Source organism: Heterodontus francisci, chromosome 35 (genome assembly GCF_036365525.1).
Source record: "Heterodontus francisci isolate sHetFra1 chromosome 35, sHetFra1.hap1, whole genome shotgun sequence".
NCBI lineage: Eukaryota > Metazoa > Chordata > Chondrichthyes > Heterodontiformes > Heterodontidae > Heterodontus > Heterodontus francisci.
This window is the reverse complement of record NC_090405.1, coordinates 55,242,374-55,263,165: the sequence shown is the minus strand read 5'-3', so window position 1 is coordinate 55,263,165 and position 20,792 is coordinate 55,242,374. Positions and strand designations below refer to the sequence as shown.

At 40.9% G+C, this 20,792-nt stretch overlaps 1 protein-coding gene across 1 annotated transcript in view; it reads left to right on the top strand.

Moving 5' to 3' along the window:
* cspg4 (chondroitin sulfate proteoglycan 4) overlaps window positions 1–20,792 on the top strand; it is a 101,084-nt gene that overhangs the window by 24,789 nt on the left and 55,503 nt on the right. Inside the window, exons 2-3 of the mRNA XM_068015173.1 lie at window positions 12,782–12,945; window positions 15,459–19,010. Of these exons, the coding sequence (XP_067871274.1) occupies window positions 12,782–12,945; window positions 15,459–19,010 (3,716 nt within the window). The remainder of the gene's footprint in view (window positions 1–12,781; window positions 12,946–15,458; window positions 19,011–20,792) is intronic.

The window sequence follows — 20,792 nt, the reverse complement described above, 5'->3', positions numbered from 1 at the left end:
CAAAATTGGAAATCTGTTACAAAGAGCTAACTTACAGTTTGGATAAATAAATCATATGAAAGAAATCCCTTTCCCCATAAGAAAGGCCCCAAACCTGTTTATTGTAAGGTTCTTCCAGGGCTAAATTTCAGTTTTATATTTGAAATCAACTTAGTTAACATAGTTTTTGTATTTGTTTTCTATGCACTGTTGGAAGTGACAGTAGTATGAGGAAAAGTCACCTCCCAATTCAACTTATACACACAAATATTTACTTCAAGGAAGAAGGAACGATCACACACTAAGCCAGATAAATAACTCACAAATTGATCAGCAAAAAAAATCCTAATTGGTGTTTCTGACTAGGAGAGACCAATTACCTCTCTAAAGTCCTGCACAAAATCACAGCTTTTTCCTAATGATAACTATCCAACCACATAATTAGCAGCCTATAATTTCCTATATATAAGATATATAATTTCCTATACATAATAATACATATAATTACCTATACCCAAGTGTTTTCTCAATTCCTCTGTCTATTTGAACAAATGACTTTAGTTCTCCATAGTACCTAAAAGCTAGTAATCCCAAATCTACAGTTACTAATAGTGTATTTTACACTGGAAATCAGAAGGGACATAGGAAGATAGGAACAGGAGTAGGCCATTCAGCCCCTCGAGCCTGGCCCGCCATTCAATGAGATCATGGCTGATCCGCGGCCGAACTCCACATACCTGCCTTTGGCCCATATCCCTTAATAACTTTGCTTAACAAAAATCTGTTTCAGATTTAAAATTAACAACTGTTCTAGCTTCAACTGCTGTTGGTGGGAGAGAGTTCCAAACCTCTACCACCCTTTGCCTGAAGAAGGAAAGGTCTTGAAGAAGCTGAAAGTGTAGGACGTCTCTTCATTACTGGCATAACTGAGATTTTTAAGAATGAATCATTTACAAACAGGATATTTAAAATGCACATGCACTTTGTGTTTCTGCTGTCTTGTAAACATCATTAGGGTCAGCAACTCTCTATCCAAACAGATGGATTTAAAGAGTAATTTTATCAGTCTGGGAATAGAAGAGGGGGATGCAGTTGGTTATTCGGAAATATAAAGTCGGAGGAGTGTTCCCTTGGGGTGAATGAGAAACCAACTTCCCACATTCAGAATTACACAGTCAGCACTTAAGGGAAAGATAACAGTGGTTGAAGACTATATTAGAAGTACCCTGTTGTACCCTTCAAACCTGTAAGGAAGTGACTGGCTTAGGGCAAATCAACTTGATCACATTGAAAGTCAATTTTCCAATTACTCAGAAAGCAGGGCATTTATTAACAAATGTTCTAATGGCCAAGATATTACTCATTTTTTGTTCTCCATCTGTCTAAATTTATATAAATACAAATTTATGCTATATGTTTCCTGAAATGGTTTTTTGATGGGTATTTTAATCCTGTTGGATGCTGCCTTTTAGTCAGTAATTGTCGACAGGAAACACTAAAAATTAAAAGCAGATTTGCACTGGTTATCTGCCAACTTTCAAAGTGATTCATAAGATGAGCATATTCCATGAGGTACAATTGTCGATGTGGAATGTAAGACAGATTTAGATGAACAATACTGTTTTATACTTACTGATTAATGGGGTCTGAACGACAAGTTTAGCAATTGTTTATCTTTGACCACTTTACTGTTGTTCCAATTTTGTTTAGTGTGTTTCGTTTTCCCCCTCTTCACCTCGTCTCTGCTCGAAGTGCTGGAATACCGTTCCACAGATAGCAGAAAGCAAGTCCGTTACTAAGTGACCATTCTTCTGTACGGTTCAGTACCACAAGGAGGGATACAGTTACTTACTAAGCTACTTGGGCGGGAGGTTGTTTTATGTGTTTAATATAAAATATTATAGTGAGCATGCATTCAGTTTCTAGCTTCTATGCCACTTGCAGGTAGTGACTATGTTCTAGTGGAATGTGCACACTGTCGGTTTGAGTTGTCTTGTTCCAGAGTTAAGATTGGCTAATATTCTCTGTGTTTCTCCGGCACATTTTGTTCAATTCCTGCTCCAGCTGCAATTTTTCCAACAGGTCCAATAATCTCTGGGTTGTCACCAAAATGACTGCTTGCCACATATCCAGTGCTAGCAGTAAATCCTTATTAGCATTAGACAGCACTTGACTCTTTGACTGCGCTGACATGAAAAGAATTTGACCGTCGTGAGATACTTACATATAACAACAGCAATTGTACTTCAAAAGTAATAACAATGTTTGATATTATAAGATGCTGTATAAAAGTTTATTTTCCATTGATGTCTCTCTGTTGCTGGCATTGTTACATAATAGTTTTATGAACATTTTTTGCATTTTTTAGTATTGCTATTAGCATCTTTGATGCTATGAGAACTCAGCTATTTTTGTCAGATTGTTGAAACTCAGGCCAATAAGGGTTCGTGCAAATCACAGAAATGCACGGCATTAACACACTTCGCATTTTTACTGAAGCAACAGTTAGTTTTAATCCATTCTTGACAGACCATTCAGGTCCTATCTCATGTTTTTGAGTAAAATCTAGCTATTCAACCCTGATGGCTCAGTTAGTAAATGCACCACTTGATCTGTATTGAGCCATATAGACCAGGACTGCACTGACACAGAGTCATACAGCACAGAAACAGGCCCTTCAGCCCATCGTGTCTGTGCTGGCCATCAAGCACCTATCTATTCTAATCCCATTTTCCAGCACTTGGCCCGTAGCCTTGTATGCTATGGCGTTTCAAGTGCTCATCTAAATACTTCTTAAATGTTGTGAGGGTTCCTGCCTCTACCACTCCTTCAGGCAGTGCGTTCCAGATTCCAACCACTCGCTGGGTGAAAATTTTTTTCCTCAAATCCCCTCTAAACCTCCTGCCCCTTACCTTAAATCGATGCTCCCTGGTTAGTTACACCTCTGCTCAGGGAAAAAAGTTTCTTCCTATCTACCCTATCTATGCCCCTCATAATTTTGTATACCTCAATCAGGTCCCCCCTCAGCCTTCTCTGCACTAAGGAAAATAACCCTAGGCTATCCAGTCTCTCTTCAGTGTGTGGTCTGTTATGGAGCCACCTAGACCAGGAAGATCCTAAATTTGATCTCCAAGCTCTTTGAGCTGATAAATTTCAGCAAGTGTGGTGATTGGGAGAGGGTCTACATTTACACTCTTTCTTTCTCCTTGTCGCTAACAGACCTGCTTCATTCAAAGGTCCTCTTGTTTTCAAATCCTTTCACATGCAGTGTGGTCTGTTAGTGAACCATATAGACACTGTGTGGTCTGTTAGTGAACCATATAGACACTGTGTGGTCTGTTAGTGAACCATATAGACACTGTGTGGTCTGTTAGTGAGCCATATAGACACTGTGTGGTCTGTTAGTGAACCATATAAACACTGTGTGGTCTGTTAGTGAACCATATAGACACTGTGTGATCTATTAGTGAACCATATAGACACTGTGTGGTCTATTAGTGAACCATATAGACACTGTGTGATCTATTAGTGAACCATATAGACACTGTGTGGTCTGTTAGTGAACCATATAGACACTGTGTGGTCTGTTAGTGAGCCATATAGACACTGTGTGGTCTGTTAGTGAACCATATAGACACTGTGTGGTCTGTTAGTGAACCATATAGACACTGTGTGGTCTGTTAGTGAACCATATAGACACTGTGTGGTCTGTTAGTGAACCATATAGACACTGTGTGGTCTGTTAGTGAGCCATATAGACACTGTGTGGTCTGTTAGTGAACCATATAGACACTGTGTGGTCTGTTAGTGAACCATATAGACACTGTGTGGTCTGTTAGTGAACCATATAGACACTGTGTGGTCTGTTAGTGAACCATATAGACACTGTGTGGTCTGTTAGTGAACCATATAGACACTGTGTGGTCTGTTAGTGAGCCATATAGACACTGTGTGGTCTGTTAGTGAACCATATAGACACTGTGTGGTCTGTTAGTGAACCATATAGACACTGTGTGGTCTGTTAGTGAACCATATAGACACTGTGTGATCTATTAGTGAACCATATAGACACTGTGTGATCTGTTAGTGAGCCATATAGACACTGTGTGGTCTGTTAGTGAACCATATAGACACTGTGTGGTCTGTTAGTGAGCCATATAGACACTGTGTGGTCTGTTAGTGAACCATATAGACACTGTGTGGTCTGTTAGTGAACCATATAGACACTGTGTGGTCTGTTAGTGAACCATATAAACACTGTGTGGTCTGTTAGTGAACCATATAGACACTGTGTGGTCTGTTAGTGAACCATATAGACACTGTGTGGTCTGTTAGTGAACCATATAGACACTGTGTGGTCTGTTAGTGAACCATATAGACACTGTGTGGTCTGTTAGTGAACCATATAGACACTGTGTGGTCTGTTAGTGAACCATATAGACACTGTGTGGTCTGTTAGTGAACCATATAGACACTGTGTGATCTATTAGTGAACCATATAGACACTGTGTGGTCTGTTAGTGAACCATATAGACACTGTGTGGTCTGTTAGTGAGCCATATAGACACTGTGTGATCTATTAGTGAACCATATAGACACTGTGTGGTCTGTTAGTGAACCATATAGACACTGTGTGGTCTGTTAGTGAACCATATAGACACTGTGTGGTCTGTTAGTGAACCATATAGACACTGTGTGGTCTGTTAGTGAACCATATAGACACTGTGTGGTCTGTTAGTGAGCCATATAGACACTGTGTGGTCTGTTAGTGAACCATATAGACACTGTGTGGTCTGTTAGTGAACCATATAGACACTGTGTGGTCTGTTAGTGAACCATATAGACACTGTGTGGTCTGTTAGTGAACCATATAGACACTGTGTGGTCTGTTAGTGAACCATATAGACACTGTGTGGTCTGTTAGTGAGCCATATAGACACTGTGTGGTCTGTTAGTGAACCATATAGACACTGTGTGGTCTGTTAGTGAACCATATAGACACTGTGTGGTCTGTTAGTGAACCATATAGACACTGTGTGATCTATTAGTGAACCATATAGACACTGTGTGATCTGTTAGTGAACCATATAGACACTGTGTGGTCTGTTAGTGAACCATATAGACACTGTGTGGTCTGTTAGTGAGCCATATAGACACTGTGTGGTCTGTTAGTGAACCATATAGACACTGTGTGGTCTGTTAGTGAGCCATATAGACACTGTGTGGTCTGTTAGTGAACCATATAGACACTGTGTGGTCTGTTAGTGAACCATATAGACACTGTGTGGTCTGTTAGTGAACCATATAAACACTGTGTGGTCTGTTAGTGAACCATATAGACACTGTGTGGTCTGTTAGTGAACCATATAGACACTGTGTGGTCTGTTAGTGAACCATATAGACACTGTGTGGTCTGTTAGTGAACCATATAGACACTGTGTGGTCTGTTAGTGAACCATATAGACACTGTGTGGTCTGTTAGTGAACCATATAGACACTGTGTGGTCTGTTAGTGAACCATATAGACACTGTGTGGTCTGTTAGTGAACCATATAGACACTGTGTGATCTATTAGTGAACCATATAGACACTGTGTGGTCTGTTAGTGAACCATATAGACACTGTGTGGTCTGTTAGTGAGCCATATAGACACTGTGTGATCTATTAGTGAACCATATAGACACTGTGTGGTCTGTTAGTGAACCATATAGACACTGTGTGGTCTGTTAGTGAACCATATAGACACTGTGTGGTCTGTTAGTGAGCCATATAGACACTGTGTGGTCTGTTAGTGAGCCATATAGACACTGTGTGGTCTGTTAGTGAACCATATAGACACTGTGTGGTCTGTTAGTGAACCATATAGACACTGTGTGGTCTGTTAGTGAACCATATAGACACTGTGTGGTCTGTTAGTGAACCATATAGACACTGTGTGGTCTGTTAGTGAACCATATAGACACTGTGTGGTCTGTTAGTGAACCATATAGACACTGTGTGGTCTGTTAGTGAACCATATAGACACTGTGTGGTCTGTTAGTGAACCATATAGACACTGTGTGGTCTGTTAGTGAACCATATAGACACTGTGTGATCTATTAGTGAACCATATAGACACTGTGTGGTCTGTTAGTGAACCATATAGACACTGTGTGGTCTGTTAGTGAACCATATAGACACTGTGTGGTCTGTTAGTGAACCATATAGACACTGTGTGGTCTGTTAGTGAACCATATAGACACTGTGTGGTCTGTTAGTGAACCATATAGACACTGTGTGGTCTGTTAGTGAGCCATATAGACACTGTGTGGTCTGTTAGTGAACCATATAGACACTGTGTGGTCTGTTAGTGAACCATATAGACACTGTGTGGTCTGTTAGTGAGCCATATAGACACTGTGTGGTCTGTTAGTGAGCCATATAGACACTGTGTGGTCTGTTAGTGAGCCATATAGACACTGTGTGGTCTGTTAGTGAACCATATAGACACTGTGTGGTCTGTTAGTGAACCATATAGACACTGTGTGGTCTGTTAGTGAACCATATAGACACTGTGTGGTCTGTTAGTGAACCATATAGACACTGTGTGGTCTGTTAGTGAACCATATAGACACTGTGTGGTCTGTTAGTGAACCATATAGACACTGTGTGGTCTGTTAGTGAACCATATAGACACTGTGTGGTCTGTTAGTGAGCCATATAGACACTGTGTGGTCTGTTAGTGAACCATATAGACACTGTGTGGTCTGTTAGTGAACCATATAGACACTGTGTGGTCTGTTAGTGAACCATATAGACACTGTGTGGTCTGTTAGTGAACCATATAGACACTGTGTGATCTATTAGTGAACCATATAGACACTGTGTGGTCTGTTAGTGAACCATATAGACACTGTGTGGTCTGTTAGTGAACCATATAGACACTGTGTGATCTGTTAGTGAACCATATAGACACTGTGTGGTCTGTTAGTGAACCATATAGACACTGTGTGGTCTGTTAGTGAACCATATAGACACTGTGTGGTCTGGTAGTGAACCATATAGACACTGTGTGGTCTGTTAGTGAACCATATAGACACTGTGTGGTCTGTTAGTGAACCATATAGACACTGTGTGGTCTGTTAGTGATCCATATAGACACTGTGTGATCTATTAGTGAACCATATAGACACTGTGTGGTCTGTTAGTGAACCATATAGACACTGTGTGGTCTGTTAGTGAACCATATAGACACTGTGTGGTCTGTTAGTGATCCATATAGACACTGTGTGGTCTGTTAGTGAACCATATAGACACTGTGTGGTCTGTTAGTGATCCATATAGACACTGTGTGGTCTGTTAGTGAACCATATAGACACTGTGTGGTCTGTTAGTGAACCATATAGACACTGTGTGGTCTGTTAGTGAACCATATAGACACTGTGTGGTCTGTTAGTGAACCATATAGACACTGTGTGGTCTGTTAGTGATCCATATAGACACTGTGTGGTCAGCCTATTTGAGTTGTCTTCTCTGGTTGTATATAGCAGATTGTTCCCTTCCTTCTTCCAGTTCTGGATTTTTGTTGTTCTACATTGCCCTCCATGTCACTGTCAGAGGCCAGTTTTTGAACTTGGTCGTGTGCCTTCTGGAATTGTCTTCTACTTGCTCCTGCTACCTCACTCCCAGCCTGAAAAGGCCTCCTAAAGATCTCCCAACCGACTCCCCCTAAATTCCTTCCTTTCTAGTAACCACTTGTTGTTCTTGTCAAGCAATGTGTGGTCTTTAAGTAAGAATATATAACTATTAGCTGTTATATATCAAGACTTTAGGACAGTCACAACTAACTACAAACGTGCCCCATAAGCAAAACAATTGTAAAGTCATAAGCTCCCATGAGAATTCCATTGGATGAATGCAGAATAATCAATTAAACAACTGCAGAACACTTTAAAGTTCCAGTTTGAAAGAACACACTGGATATAACAAACAGACTTTCAGCCTCGTAATGGGAACAGATGGATACTGTGGAAATACTGATCTGGGAAAGGAGACTGGGAGTTTGAGTGGGTGGGTTAATTTAGGAAGGTTTGTGAAAGGACATGGAGAATGATCAGCACACTGGGTTAGATGCAAGTTTTTCACCTCTGGGTTCAAATCTGGTTCAGACTGATGGGATGAAAATCTTTAAGGATCCTTCATGAATTGGGTTTTGTGCAGTCTCAATTCACTGCTGCTGGGCTTTGGCCAATAGCTCAAGCTCTGCCTAATTCAGCTTTTACTGACACTATTGGCAATCTCCTTCAGAGAGGCCACAGGATGCTGGTTCCATTCCACAGCACAATAAAGTGCAGCTTAGCTCTAAATAACCTAGAAATATGGCCGATTCTAGAAACCTTCTTTCCATAAACCCCTGAGTTACATTCCTGAAAGAAAGAAGGCAAAGGACAAAGACATTATTACAGTGGCCAGGATTTTGCAGTCAGTGGCAAAGTGGCGGCATTTGCTACAGATGGCAAGGCTCTGTGGTTTGGCAACTTTGGCTATCTTCGTGTTAACCTCGTTAACGTCCACCCCCCTTTCCAGAAGATGCTGGTGTATTTTTTGTGGATTCTATCAGCCCTTCACTACCTAGCCCAAGCGTCCATGCATGCATAAGCCTAGATGGTGCATTTCAGCTGGCTATTCCACCACAGAAGGCACTTATCGCCCAACATACATATGTACGAACTTTACAACAAAATGTTTTGGATGATGATCAGGAGTAGGAACCCTTTCCCCGCACCCAACCTCCCCCACTCTCGGACTACTAAGACCAACTGTACTCCTCCAATGCTTATCCCAGTTGATACCAGCAAATTTAGCATTGACCAGGGATTGAGGCTGGGATCTTTTACTCCTGAACAGCAATTGGAGCACTATAATTATCCTCAGTGTTCATGACTCAGGGAAAATTAATCTGGGTTCCTTCCCCAATCACTATAAAGCCTTGGTGAGATCGCACCTGGAGTATTGTGTGCAGTTTTGGTCTCTTTTTCTAAGGAAGAATATACTTGCCATAGAGGGAGTGCAATGGAGGTTCACCAGACCAGTCCCAGGGATGGCGAGATTGTCTTATGAGGAGAGATTGCAGAAACTGGGCCTGTATTCTCTAGAGTTTCGAAGAATGAGAGGTGATCTCATTGAAACTTACAAAATTCTTACAGGATGTGACAGAGTAGATGTAGATAGGATGTTTCCTCTGGCTGGTGAGTTTAGAACAAGGGGACACAGTGTCAGAATAAGAGGCAGGCCATTTAAGACTGAGATGAGGAGGAATTTCTTTACACAGAGGGTGGTGAATCTGTGGAATTCTCTATCCCAGAGGGCTGTGGAAACTCAATCATTGAGCATGTTCAGGACAGAAATCAATAGATATCTGAATACTAACAACATCAAGGGATATGGGGATAGTGGGGAAAATGGTATAGAGGTAGATGATCAGCCATGATCAGTTTGAATGGCACAGCAGGCTCGATGGGCCGAATGGCCTACTCCTGCTCCTATTTCCTATAATCCTATGACTATCCAGTGACCCCTGCTGGAAAGTGCACATGTCTGGGATAGCATTGGGATAACCTTCATGGTAAAATAGCTGGCCTAATCTAATTATTTAGGTTAATCATGTGTGAAGAATGACAGCTTGGTGAAGGTATGTGAGAAAGTGCCCAACATCATGGTACTTCAGCTCGGGGGAAAAGGCAAGAACATTTGGAGAATTGGAGCCAGACTAACATTTTTTTTAATTTTTTTTTTATTTCCAAAATATACTTTATTCATAAAAATCTGTAAAAATTACATTCCCAAACAGTTTAAAACAGCATCAAGTCAAAAAATACAAACAGTGCAAAGGTGATCAGTTTCCTTCAACACAATCATGGGTTGCCTCACAGCCCTTCCATTTCATTGTCATGCCATATACATTTTTACATTTACAGCACACAAAATTTTCCCGATACAGTTCGAGGGGTTTCCCATGGATCCAGCCCCTCAGTTCACCTTGGTGGAGGGACCTTACACAGTGGTCTTTCCCCATTGAGTCTTTGCTGCGGCTGCCCCAAGCTTTAGTGCGTCCCTCAGCACGTAGTCCTCGACCTTGGAATGTGCCAGTCTGCAACATTCAGTCGTGGATAACGCTTTGCGCTGGAAGACCAGCAAGTTTTGGGCAGAACAAAGGGCGTCTTTCACTGAATTGATAGTCTTCCAGCAGCCGTTGATGTTTGGCTCGGTGTGCGTTCCTGGGAACAGCCCGTAGAGCACAGACTCCTGTGTTACAGTGCTGCTTGGGATGAACCTCGACAAAAACCACTGCATCTCTTTCCACACCTGCTATGCAAAGACACATTCCAGGAGGAGGTGGGCAACTGTCTCTTCCCCACCACAGCCACCGCAGGGGCATTGTGCGGAGGGGGCGAGACTTCGGGCGTGCAGGAAGGATCTGACGGGGAGGGCCCTTCTCACCACCAGCCAAGCTACATCTTGGTGCTTGTTTGAAAGTTCCGACAGGATCCACCGTCTCCTTTTCCCGTAGGGCCTTGAGGACATTCCGTGCAGACCACTGCCTGATGGACCGGTGGTCAAAGGTGTTTTCCCGCAGAGACTAACATTAGTACCAAGCGAAAAAGCAATGGGATAAAAAGTGATAATGGTACAAATGCTATTCCACTGATGTCCCTATCATTGTTGAATACACTCTAAGGTCAAAATACAGAGAAAGCTGCAGATTCTATCGAAGCAGCTGAAATGTCAAATGCTCACCCTAGGACTAAATTTACATCTGAAAAAATTGCCCTTTATTGGAAAAGGACACTGTTTGTAGTTATTCTTTGATGTAAATTTGCTTTCGAAAGCGTGCATGTCCTGTGAAGTCTCTCAGTAGCTTGTTACTGCAGCTGCAAGTACAGCTCCTTTCAGTAAATCATAATCACTTGCTATAAAGCACAGAACTATTGGACTAGTCAGGACTAGAGTGCCCACTATCCTCAAGTAAGGCTTTGTGATGGTGTTGGATCATATTTTAATGGCACTGCTGCCCAACAACCTATTTCAGTCTTTTGGACGTTCTGTCAGAGAAACAAATAATCTGGGGGGATAGCTAGTTACTCAGGAAACAGTGAGTCATTTCATTGGGCCCGTCATAAAACAGCACTTGTACTTGTTCACTATTTCTGCTCTGCACTGATGAATAGCAGACTGGAGCCAAATCACCAACATTTTTTCCGTATAAAATAATGAAGCCTTTTTAGCAACTTAGATTATAGATATTCCCTGAAAAAAAGTGCACACACCCTCTTTCTTCCTCTCCCCAGCCTCCCACATTATATCTTACTCACACATATTCACCTCTTTCCCCAACCATTCGTATTCTCATTTACACTCATTTCTCTCTCACTTGCGCACTTTTTTTTCTCAAACTCGTTTACAATGTCCTGATGTGTTTTTCTTCATTTCGGGCACTGTTACTCACTTTCTTTTTCCTGTTTAATCTTTTTAAGTGAGAGAAAGAAAGAGAATTTGCATTTCTATAGCAACTTTCACAACCTCAGGACATCCCAAAGCACTTCACAGCCAATGAAGCACTGTTGAAGTGTAGTCACCGTTGTAATGGGGAAGTGTTGTGTTCCTCTCCAGCGTTACTTACATGCTATTATAGAGCCTTCCGCATGGCTCAGCAGGTTCTCAGGAGAGTTGCTGAACCAAACAGACCTTGAAGTTCCCAAGTTTGATTCCCAACCTTTGGAGAGTCACTGATCAGGATGGTAGTATGGGGTGCTACAATTGAACTTAGCATTAACTGAAACAACTCGCCCAGATTCCTTCAATAACACCTTCCAAACCCGCGACCTCGACCACCTAGAAGGACAAGGGCAGCAGATGCATGGGAACACCACTACCTGCAAGTTCCCCTCCAAGTCACACACCATATTCATATTGTTTATATTAACAAGGGAGTTAAAGAGTATCAGGGTCAGGCGGGAATGTGGAGTTGAGGTCACAATCAGATCAGCCATGATCTTATTGAATGGCAGAGCAGGCTCGAAGGGGCCGAATGGCCTACTCCTGTTCCTACTTCATATGTTCACACCATCCTGACTTGGAACTATATCGCTGTTCCTTCACTGCCACTGGATCAAAATCCTGGAACTCCTCCCTAACAGCGCTGTGGGTGTACTTGTGTGGACTGCAGCAGTTTAAGAGGGCAGCTCACCACTGCCTTCTCAAGGGCAATTAGGGATGGGCAATAAATGCTGTCCTGGCCAGTGATGAACAAATAAAAAAATGGATGAAGGAGTGGAAATTCTGCCCTGAATGAGATCCAACAATCTTTGCTGGAAGAGGGTCTGTATGAAAAGCAAGCAAAAACAGAACCCTTGCCAGTTCTGAAGAAGGGTCACTGACCTGAAACGTTAACTCTACTTCTCTCTCCACAGATACTGCCAGACCTGCTGAGTATTTCCGGCACTTTCTTGCTTTTATTTCAGATTTCCAGCATCTGCAGTATTTTGCTTTTATATAAGAACAGATTTGGGCTCTGCCGTGACACTTCCAGTGGTTGAATAGCTGTCAAGACGTAGACATGAATAATGGCTATTTGGGCAGAGAAGAAACAGTAATTTACTTGCTGAACTGTATCCCAGCAAAGAATCAACATCTTGAGACATAGAACAGGGAAAAATTGGCAAGCAGCAAATGGGTCTCAGTACTTTCTGTGTCTGACTGTGTATTTTGTGCTACTTTCTCTGAGTTCATGTAAACTGATATTTTATCTTCTTGTTGGTCACAGAGTCTTTCTTTGGAGACAGTTACGTGAAGGTGAGGGAATTTGGAGTTTTTACTTCCAGCAAGCTCTCTATGAAGTTCCTGACTGGTAGACAAAATGGGCTTCTCTTCCTAGCTGCAGGACACAGTGACTACCTGCTGATGGAGTTGCACGCTGGAGTATTACAGGTACAGTATTGTGTGGGATAGTGTGTATTTAAACCAATTGTGAGATACAGCCGTAATAACCCTACTCATAGTCATATAGATGGGCAACTGTCAGTGTAAATAGTCTTTCACATTGAGACAAATGTCTCAAAATAATTGCCATCACTGGATTAACAGAGAAGTCGTCCTTGGATAGTACTTTCAAGTCACAGACATATCTTGCCTTATAAATGAGCCATTTGAGTGCCACTAGTATTCCAAGCTGCTATGCTAATGTTGTGTTACGGGTTTAGTTCATGTCCATCCCAGAGTGGCTCCATTCATTTATGTGGGAGTCTACATTCCAGAGCAGTGTAGGCTAAAAATTACTGATGCATTCAGCTATGAATAAATTTCCAGGTTTGGCAGTTTAAACTGTTGATTCCTCTCAAAGCACATGGAGCTAGTCTAGCACCAACAATTTCCTTGGGCCTTCTCCTGCAGCCTCACCTTGGTGGAGGTTCAGCAGAATTCCCACTTACACACACAAACGGAGTTTGCATCAAAGTTACTGCGACAAAGCAGGAGAAGCTCTGAGGAAATTCCAGATGCAGGATTTATGAGGATTGCCTGCATGACATAAGAAAGATTATTTGACACATTAAGTCTGTTTATTCCACAGCCATATATGGCTTTATCAATTATGAACCCTATCCAAACCAATTTAATCTCCTGAAGAAGATTTTTCCTGCCCCTCAAAATAAGTCAAGCAAAGTTCAAGGTTATCTATCTAACTTGACCATCTGCTGGATCTTAATCCATCTGCTTAACTGGTCCAGATTCCTTTTGCCTTTAAGCTTTCCATTTTGTGTACACACAAGTCAAGCTGGTATGCAAAAATCTTTTATCAAATGATGGATTCAAATTTATAGTGCAATAATGTTTATTTCACAGAAATGTTTGTGTGTGTTAAGCCATACTTCCAGTTGCTGTGAGGTCCACGCACTCCTTAGTGTAAAGCTTCAGTATGCATGTGCCCTGTTCTGTCTCTGTCTGTCAGACTGATCACAATGGGGTTGATTATAGGGTCATCTCTACAATGGCCACTGCTGTTTACGCATTGCACACACCTGTACTGCACTGAGCTGACCTTGCACTATGAAATATGGGCCGCTCTATTACACTAATCGCCAGCGCACAGGATTTCTGGGGATATTGCATAGATGAGCAGACAGAATTTCCAATGGTGACAGCTGCTAAAAGACTGGTGGTTACCTTGAATGGGGAAGTGGCTCTAAAAGGTGGCAAGGTACCAAATGCTGGTCTATGGTCTTAAGAAACTGTCTGTGAGTGGAATTTTTACAAAGCAATTAGATGAACAAAAACACAAAAGCACTGAAATACCTGCAAACAAACACAGCGACTACTGGCGGCAAGGTAAATCCTGTTAAAGCTAAAGAATGTATATATTTTAATTTGGGCACTGTATTTGGGTCATTGTGCAGGTGCCCCAAATGCACTGATGGGAGATTTCTGCAATTAACATCAAATTGGACACATAAGGAGCCTAATAAATGTGTGTTATTGTGTACGCTGCCACTAGGTGATTAGCAGGCCTCATAATTATTGGCTCAAGAAGAAATGTGTCCTTTATTGACATTAGTCACTGATTTAGCCTTTCAGGGGGTGATTTCTGGGAAAAATTTCCATTTCCCAAACCTGCTTTACTGTTTTAGATTTGGGATCTATTGTGGGAAGATGAATTGTGATTAAGGTACCCCCACCAATGAACTAGAAACTTGGATCCATTTAGCTGTATCTAAACTAGTTCCATTGGTGCTTAGAGTGAGGGAACATGGACTGCAGCAGCTCCAGAGATATATATAGAATAAACAGTACAACCATATTTGTAATTATTTATACTTAATTTCCAACTGGAGTTAATGCATACAACACATTTTCAGTAGCTTTAATGCATAATCCAGTCGCCTAGAAATCTGTCCCTGGTATGCAGATATTTTAAAGATGAAAAATTATCCATCAGTGGTTGAACCAGGATTTCCAAACACAAATTAGGTAATGGGATCTTTTGATAAAATAGCAATCACCTAGGGTCAGTTTCTTGGGACATCTGACCAGAGATGTATTGTCTTTTCACGCCACCGAAGACATGCACTAAAAGAAATCTATTGACATTGAAATATTCAACTGCAAATATCCTATTTATTGGAGCCAATTCAACCTCAAACTCTCTACCTCTTGTTATCCTGCAAGAATCTGATTTTAGCTGAGGCTCTGCTCTTCTTTCTAGAGCTTCTCACAATCTATATCCTTCCACTAAACAGACATTTGTATCTTAAGAGTGTGCGATTTCTGTCTCTTGTGCACTTTCCATTCAGTGTGATGCCTGTTTAACTCGGCTTCCGTCCACTCTTTGGTGCAAGACTAACACAACCCTACAGAACAGAGCAATACAATTTTACTAATCTTGCTGCTTCTAATCCCTGTCATCCCCATTAAAAGTACTTTTTTTTTTGTGTGTTTTTATCTTTCAGGTGAAATTAAAACTCGGATCTGGAGAAGTTGTATTGCATTCTCAGACTGGTCTGAAGCTTAACAATCTTGTTTGGCATGATGTTTTTCTTGTGCGTGAGAACAAGACTCTAACTTTGACTGTAGATGAACTCTTCACAACTTCAGTGGAGGTGCCCGGCCATCTTAATAAACTGAATGTCGACAATGGCCTGTACGTGGGTGGACCTGGGGAGGTGAAGATCCCTTACTTATCAAGAGAATCCAGTCATTTTAGAGGCTGTATTTCCAAAGCTGAGTTCAATGAGTATGACATTTTATCCTCACTTGCATCACAACCCGAGTATAGAACTGTTTACGAGGTAGAGGATGGATGTAGTAATGTAATTGTAGCAGGGGACGATTATACTACCAACTTTCTAGGGCCAAAATCCTACATCTCCTTTCCAAGCTGGAATGCAAGAGAAGAAAGAACATTTGAGTGCTATCTGAAAACAGTGATTCTGCAAGCCCCTTTGCTGTACCATGCAGGATGGCAGGCAGATTTTATTGTCTTAGAAATTACAGGTGGTCATCTCCGTGTTTTAATTGACAATGGAAGTGGAATTGTTGTACTAGACAATACTCGTTTTGTTAGTGATGGAAAATGGCACAGTGTTAAACTGTTATTTAATATGAATCATATACAAATTACAGTTGATGATGAATTATCTCAAAAGCAACTAATTGACAATAAGAAGACATATCTGGGTCTCCGAGGGCATCTGTTCATTGGTGGACTAGATAACAAAACTTCATCGGAATTAATTAAACGTGGACTATCCTATGTGTTGGTGGAAAGAACAGTGTCTGGCTCGTTCATTGGCTGTATTCAAAATATACGGGTAAACTTTGAGAAGAAAGGTTTGTCAGATGCACTAGTCACCAGGGGCATTGATACTGTATGTGAAGATGAAGAGGAGATGGAGGAAGGCATGAATGTACTGGAAGATGAGGTTTCAGCAACAGCAATTCCAAGTTTTTGGGAGGCTCTAACAACCAATGCACCTTGTTTGCTCAGTAAGAACATGTCTAAAGTATTCAGTAACTTTACTAGACTGTTAGATCTGACACCATTGGTTGTAAAAGAAGCAGGAAATTCCACTTTGGAGCTCAAACACCTTCATCCCACTATTGATCTGAGCAGAATTGGAGTGAGACATTCCCAAGTAGTTTTCAAGATAATTCAGGATGGAAGACATGGACACCTGGAACTGAATATTCCAGGTGCAAAGAGTAGAAAAGCATTTACCCTGTTAGACGTCATCAATCATCATATAACATACCATCACCATGGATCTGAAGGGACATTTGACCAGTTAACATTTGAAGTATCTGTTCACAGTAGACAAGAGATCCCTAACTGTTTAAAACAGGGTCAACGGTATATTTTTGGTATAAAGATAATCCCTGTCAATGACCCACCAGAACTAACCTTCCCAAATGGGAATCTTATGATGATTCTTAAAAACACTTTGAAAACCCTTGGTCCGGATGTAATTCGAACTGTGGATGTCGACAATGTTTGTGCTGACTTAAAAATTATAATAGTTAATAGAGAAGACTCTGGTTATGTTGAAGATGTGAGAAACCCTGGCCAGAGAGTTGGAGAATTTTCATGCCAAGATCTGAAAATGGGGAATATTTGCTATGTCCACAGTGAGGCCAAAGTTTCCCAATTATTGCTTCAGGTCAGTGATGGAGAAAAAGTAAGTGACCCAATTCCTTTGAGAATAGAGGCCTTGAAACCTGTTGTGCAAGTGGGCAACAATACTGGTTTAATTGTTCCACAAGGAGGTGTCAGTCTAATCACCATCAGCAATCTGTCTGTAGAGACAAATGCAGTCAAGCAGAAGGTGGATATTTTGTATAACATTACTGAACCATTACATTATGGTGAGGTACAGAAACTTCACAGCAACGGGGAATGGAAACCAGTGAAGATGTTCCATCAGGACAATATAGAACAGGGCCACCTTCGATATTTCAGCACAGATCCTGAGTTTCGCAGACAAGATATAATGGAGAAACTTAAGTTTGCAGTGACAGTTGGACAGGAAATCCTTGAAAACAATATATTTTTTATAAAAATAAAGAGGGCCAAAATAACACTGCGAAGAATATCTCCAAATGAGTTAAATAATGTTAGACGAGGAAAGATTACACAAAATGAACTGGAAGCTGCAATAGAAGGCCATACAATCCCTGCTGATTTGTTCAGGTATGTTATTCTAAAGTCTCCAGATAAAGGAAAGCTGTTCATTCTGAATGAGGAGCTAAAAGTAGGATTCACCTTCACCCAGGAGGTTTTAAGGAAAATTGGTCTCACTTATGAAGCAACTGTTAGAAATACTGAAGAAACCCAAGACAGCTTCCAGTTTCAAGTTTTTGTTGGAGACCAACACTCCCCAGTGTATACTTATCCAATATTGATTGGCATTGACCCAGAGGTACCAATTTTGATGAGTAAGGTACTGGTTGTGGTCGAAGGAGGCACACAGACAATCACCAAGGATCAACTTTTCACCATAGGTCAGAGCACCACTGCTTTTGTGTACAATGTCACCCAGGGTCCTCAGCATGGGAAACTGATCACACGGACAGAGAGTGAGGAACTTGTTACAGTTTTTACCAATGATGACATTCTTCAAGAGCGGCTGATGTATAAGCATGATGACTCTGAAACTTTAGAAGACAAGATTGTTTTTGTTGTTGTGGAGCAGTCTAAAGATGATGAACCTGAGGCAGATATGGTTCATGGCACATTGAGTATTTCTATAAGACCAACAAATGACCAACCACCAGTCCGAGTGGTGGACAGGACATTTAATGTGACATTAAATGGGCAACACTTGCTAACCACAGCTGAACTTCGTTTTCACGATGCCGATTCAGATTTTGATGATTCCCAATTGATTTATACTAAGTGGGGGATCTCCAATGGTAATATTGTCTCTGCAGATGACACTGCCCACGAACTCTCCCGATTCAGTCAGGAAGACATGGAGAAGAAGCGTGTGTTGTTTAAACATCATGGAGCTCAACGAGGAATGTTCCAGCTACAGGTGTCTGATGGCGTGCATCAAACCACGACTGTCTTGGAAGTGCACGCATTAGATCCATATCTGAGAATAGTCAATAATTCCATGTTCGTGGTTCACCAAGGACAAGAGTCAACTATCCTTGATTATCTCCTTAGTGTGGAGTCCAATATGGACATTTGGAGTGAAGAGGAAATAGTATACCAAGTCACACTTCCACCTAGTCATGGAGAAATTCTAGTAAATGGTGAGCTGGATCATTCTTTCTCGCAGAAAGATATAAATGATGGCCTAGTGGTCTATCGTCATGACAACAGCAGGCATTCAAGAGATTTTTTAAACTTTGTGGTTGAAGTGAAAGAGATGAAGAAAAAGGGAACATTTCCCATTTTGATCTTCATGGAAAGCCATCGGTACCCACCGATCGTGGTCCACAATAAAAAGCTCTTTGTAGGCCAAGGAGAAGCAAAACAAATTTGGAAAGAGCAACTCCTCGTAAGTCTAGTTAAACTGTTTTTAAAAAAAATTCCTTCCAATTTTCTCCCCTTTTCTGAGTGCACCCCCTAATACTGTCTTAAGTTTCCATGGGAAAGATGAAAGAGAGATTCCCTCAAATGGTGTTTTGCCCCTTTGAGTAAGACACGTCCGTTTGTTTAAAAAAAGCAATATATGTAACTGAATTGGCAGCATGCAAATTGAGACATATGCAGCCATTCTGCAACCCAAGTCCACCTAGAACCTAGTTCACTCAGCTTGTTGCTCGTGCCTTGGTACTGAGAGGTATCACATTTCTAATAAAATAAAATGTACAAAGATTGATTACTTCTGTAATTCAATGTTCCAATAGTTCTACTTGACAAGATCACTTGTGCACAAAGAGATGTCTGTTGTGAGTGGTTGATTAGTTAGGCTCCTCCTACTGCAGGCTGCCACAATCCACCCGAAAAGAAATTCTTGAGGTTGCTAATTAACAGCGGAAAAACTCTGAATTATTTGCCTGGATTTTTTAAGATGAACTAACTGTCACCACATGGATCTGATTAGTTACATCTGCTTCAGATCAATGGTTAGTTTGAGAACAGTTCATTACTAGAACTCCAAACCTATAGTTATTTTAAGAGTCTATCTAGTTTAGATGACAGGAAGTCCTTAGGGTGTTAATAAATGAAACAGGATTAGTCACTGGAGAGAAATTGCCAATTTCTTACCAGACAGACCCCTGGAGTTGGGGAGTGTTTCTATATTATTTACCTATGGTCACTTAACTGAACTGAAGTTGCAATGTGCATCTAGAGTTTATTTCTTAATCATAGAAACATAATATTGGACTTGACCTTTTTACTACTTCATTTAGTTTGATTGTTCTTGACTTATTTGACTATTATAGCCAATATTTTTCTTGCAAGCATCGACCTAACTAAGCATGAGAAGTGTCAGGCTGGCTTAGTTGATAGGTGTAGATCAGGGCTCGACCTCCTAAGCATGTAATTGATGCTGACAGTAGTACTGAGGGAGTGCTGCATTGAAGTGCTGTCTTTTAGTTGAGATATTACAGAGAATGTTTGTCTGTTTAGATGGATGTAAAAGATTCCACTAAACTATTTGAAGAAGAGCTCGGGAGTTCACCCAGTCTTAACCAACACTCTTGACACAAAACAATTAATTGGTCAGTCAGTAATTTTCTGATTGTGGTATTTTGCTGTGCACAAATTGGCTGCCACATTTACCCACCTAACAATATTGACTACAATTCTATAGTTAAGTTCATTTGTTCTTATAAGTGTCACAATATGTGAGTTGAAATCTCAAAATACTGTCCAGTTTGGAGAATGATGGAATGTGGTGAAACAGCTGGTGGTTTAAGGATTAGTCCATTCTCCCCTACTGCCAAACTGATTTACAAATAGAAAAATTCAAATTCTTAGCTCCTGTTCCGTACTTGCTACTCCACTTCAGGTTTAACTTCCCCCTTCTAGTAGTTTCTCTGCTCCTGTCAATCAAATAAATAATTAACTAACTCTCCCAGTCACATTTCTGCCAGTTCAGCTCTGAATTTTATCAACAATAATTAATTATACTCCAAACTGTTGGTCCATTCTAATTAATTAACAAACTAAATTAAATTCTGTTATTCTTTGCTTCTTCAATTAAATCAATAATGAATTGTTTGCTATCTTCCTTTGTCATTAACTGCCAGCATCACAAATAGACACTAGAGACACTTTAGCTGCCCCTTAATTTGCTAATATTTCCTTCTCTCTTGAATGTATTAATTAT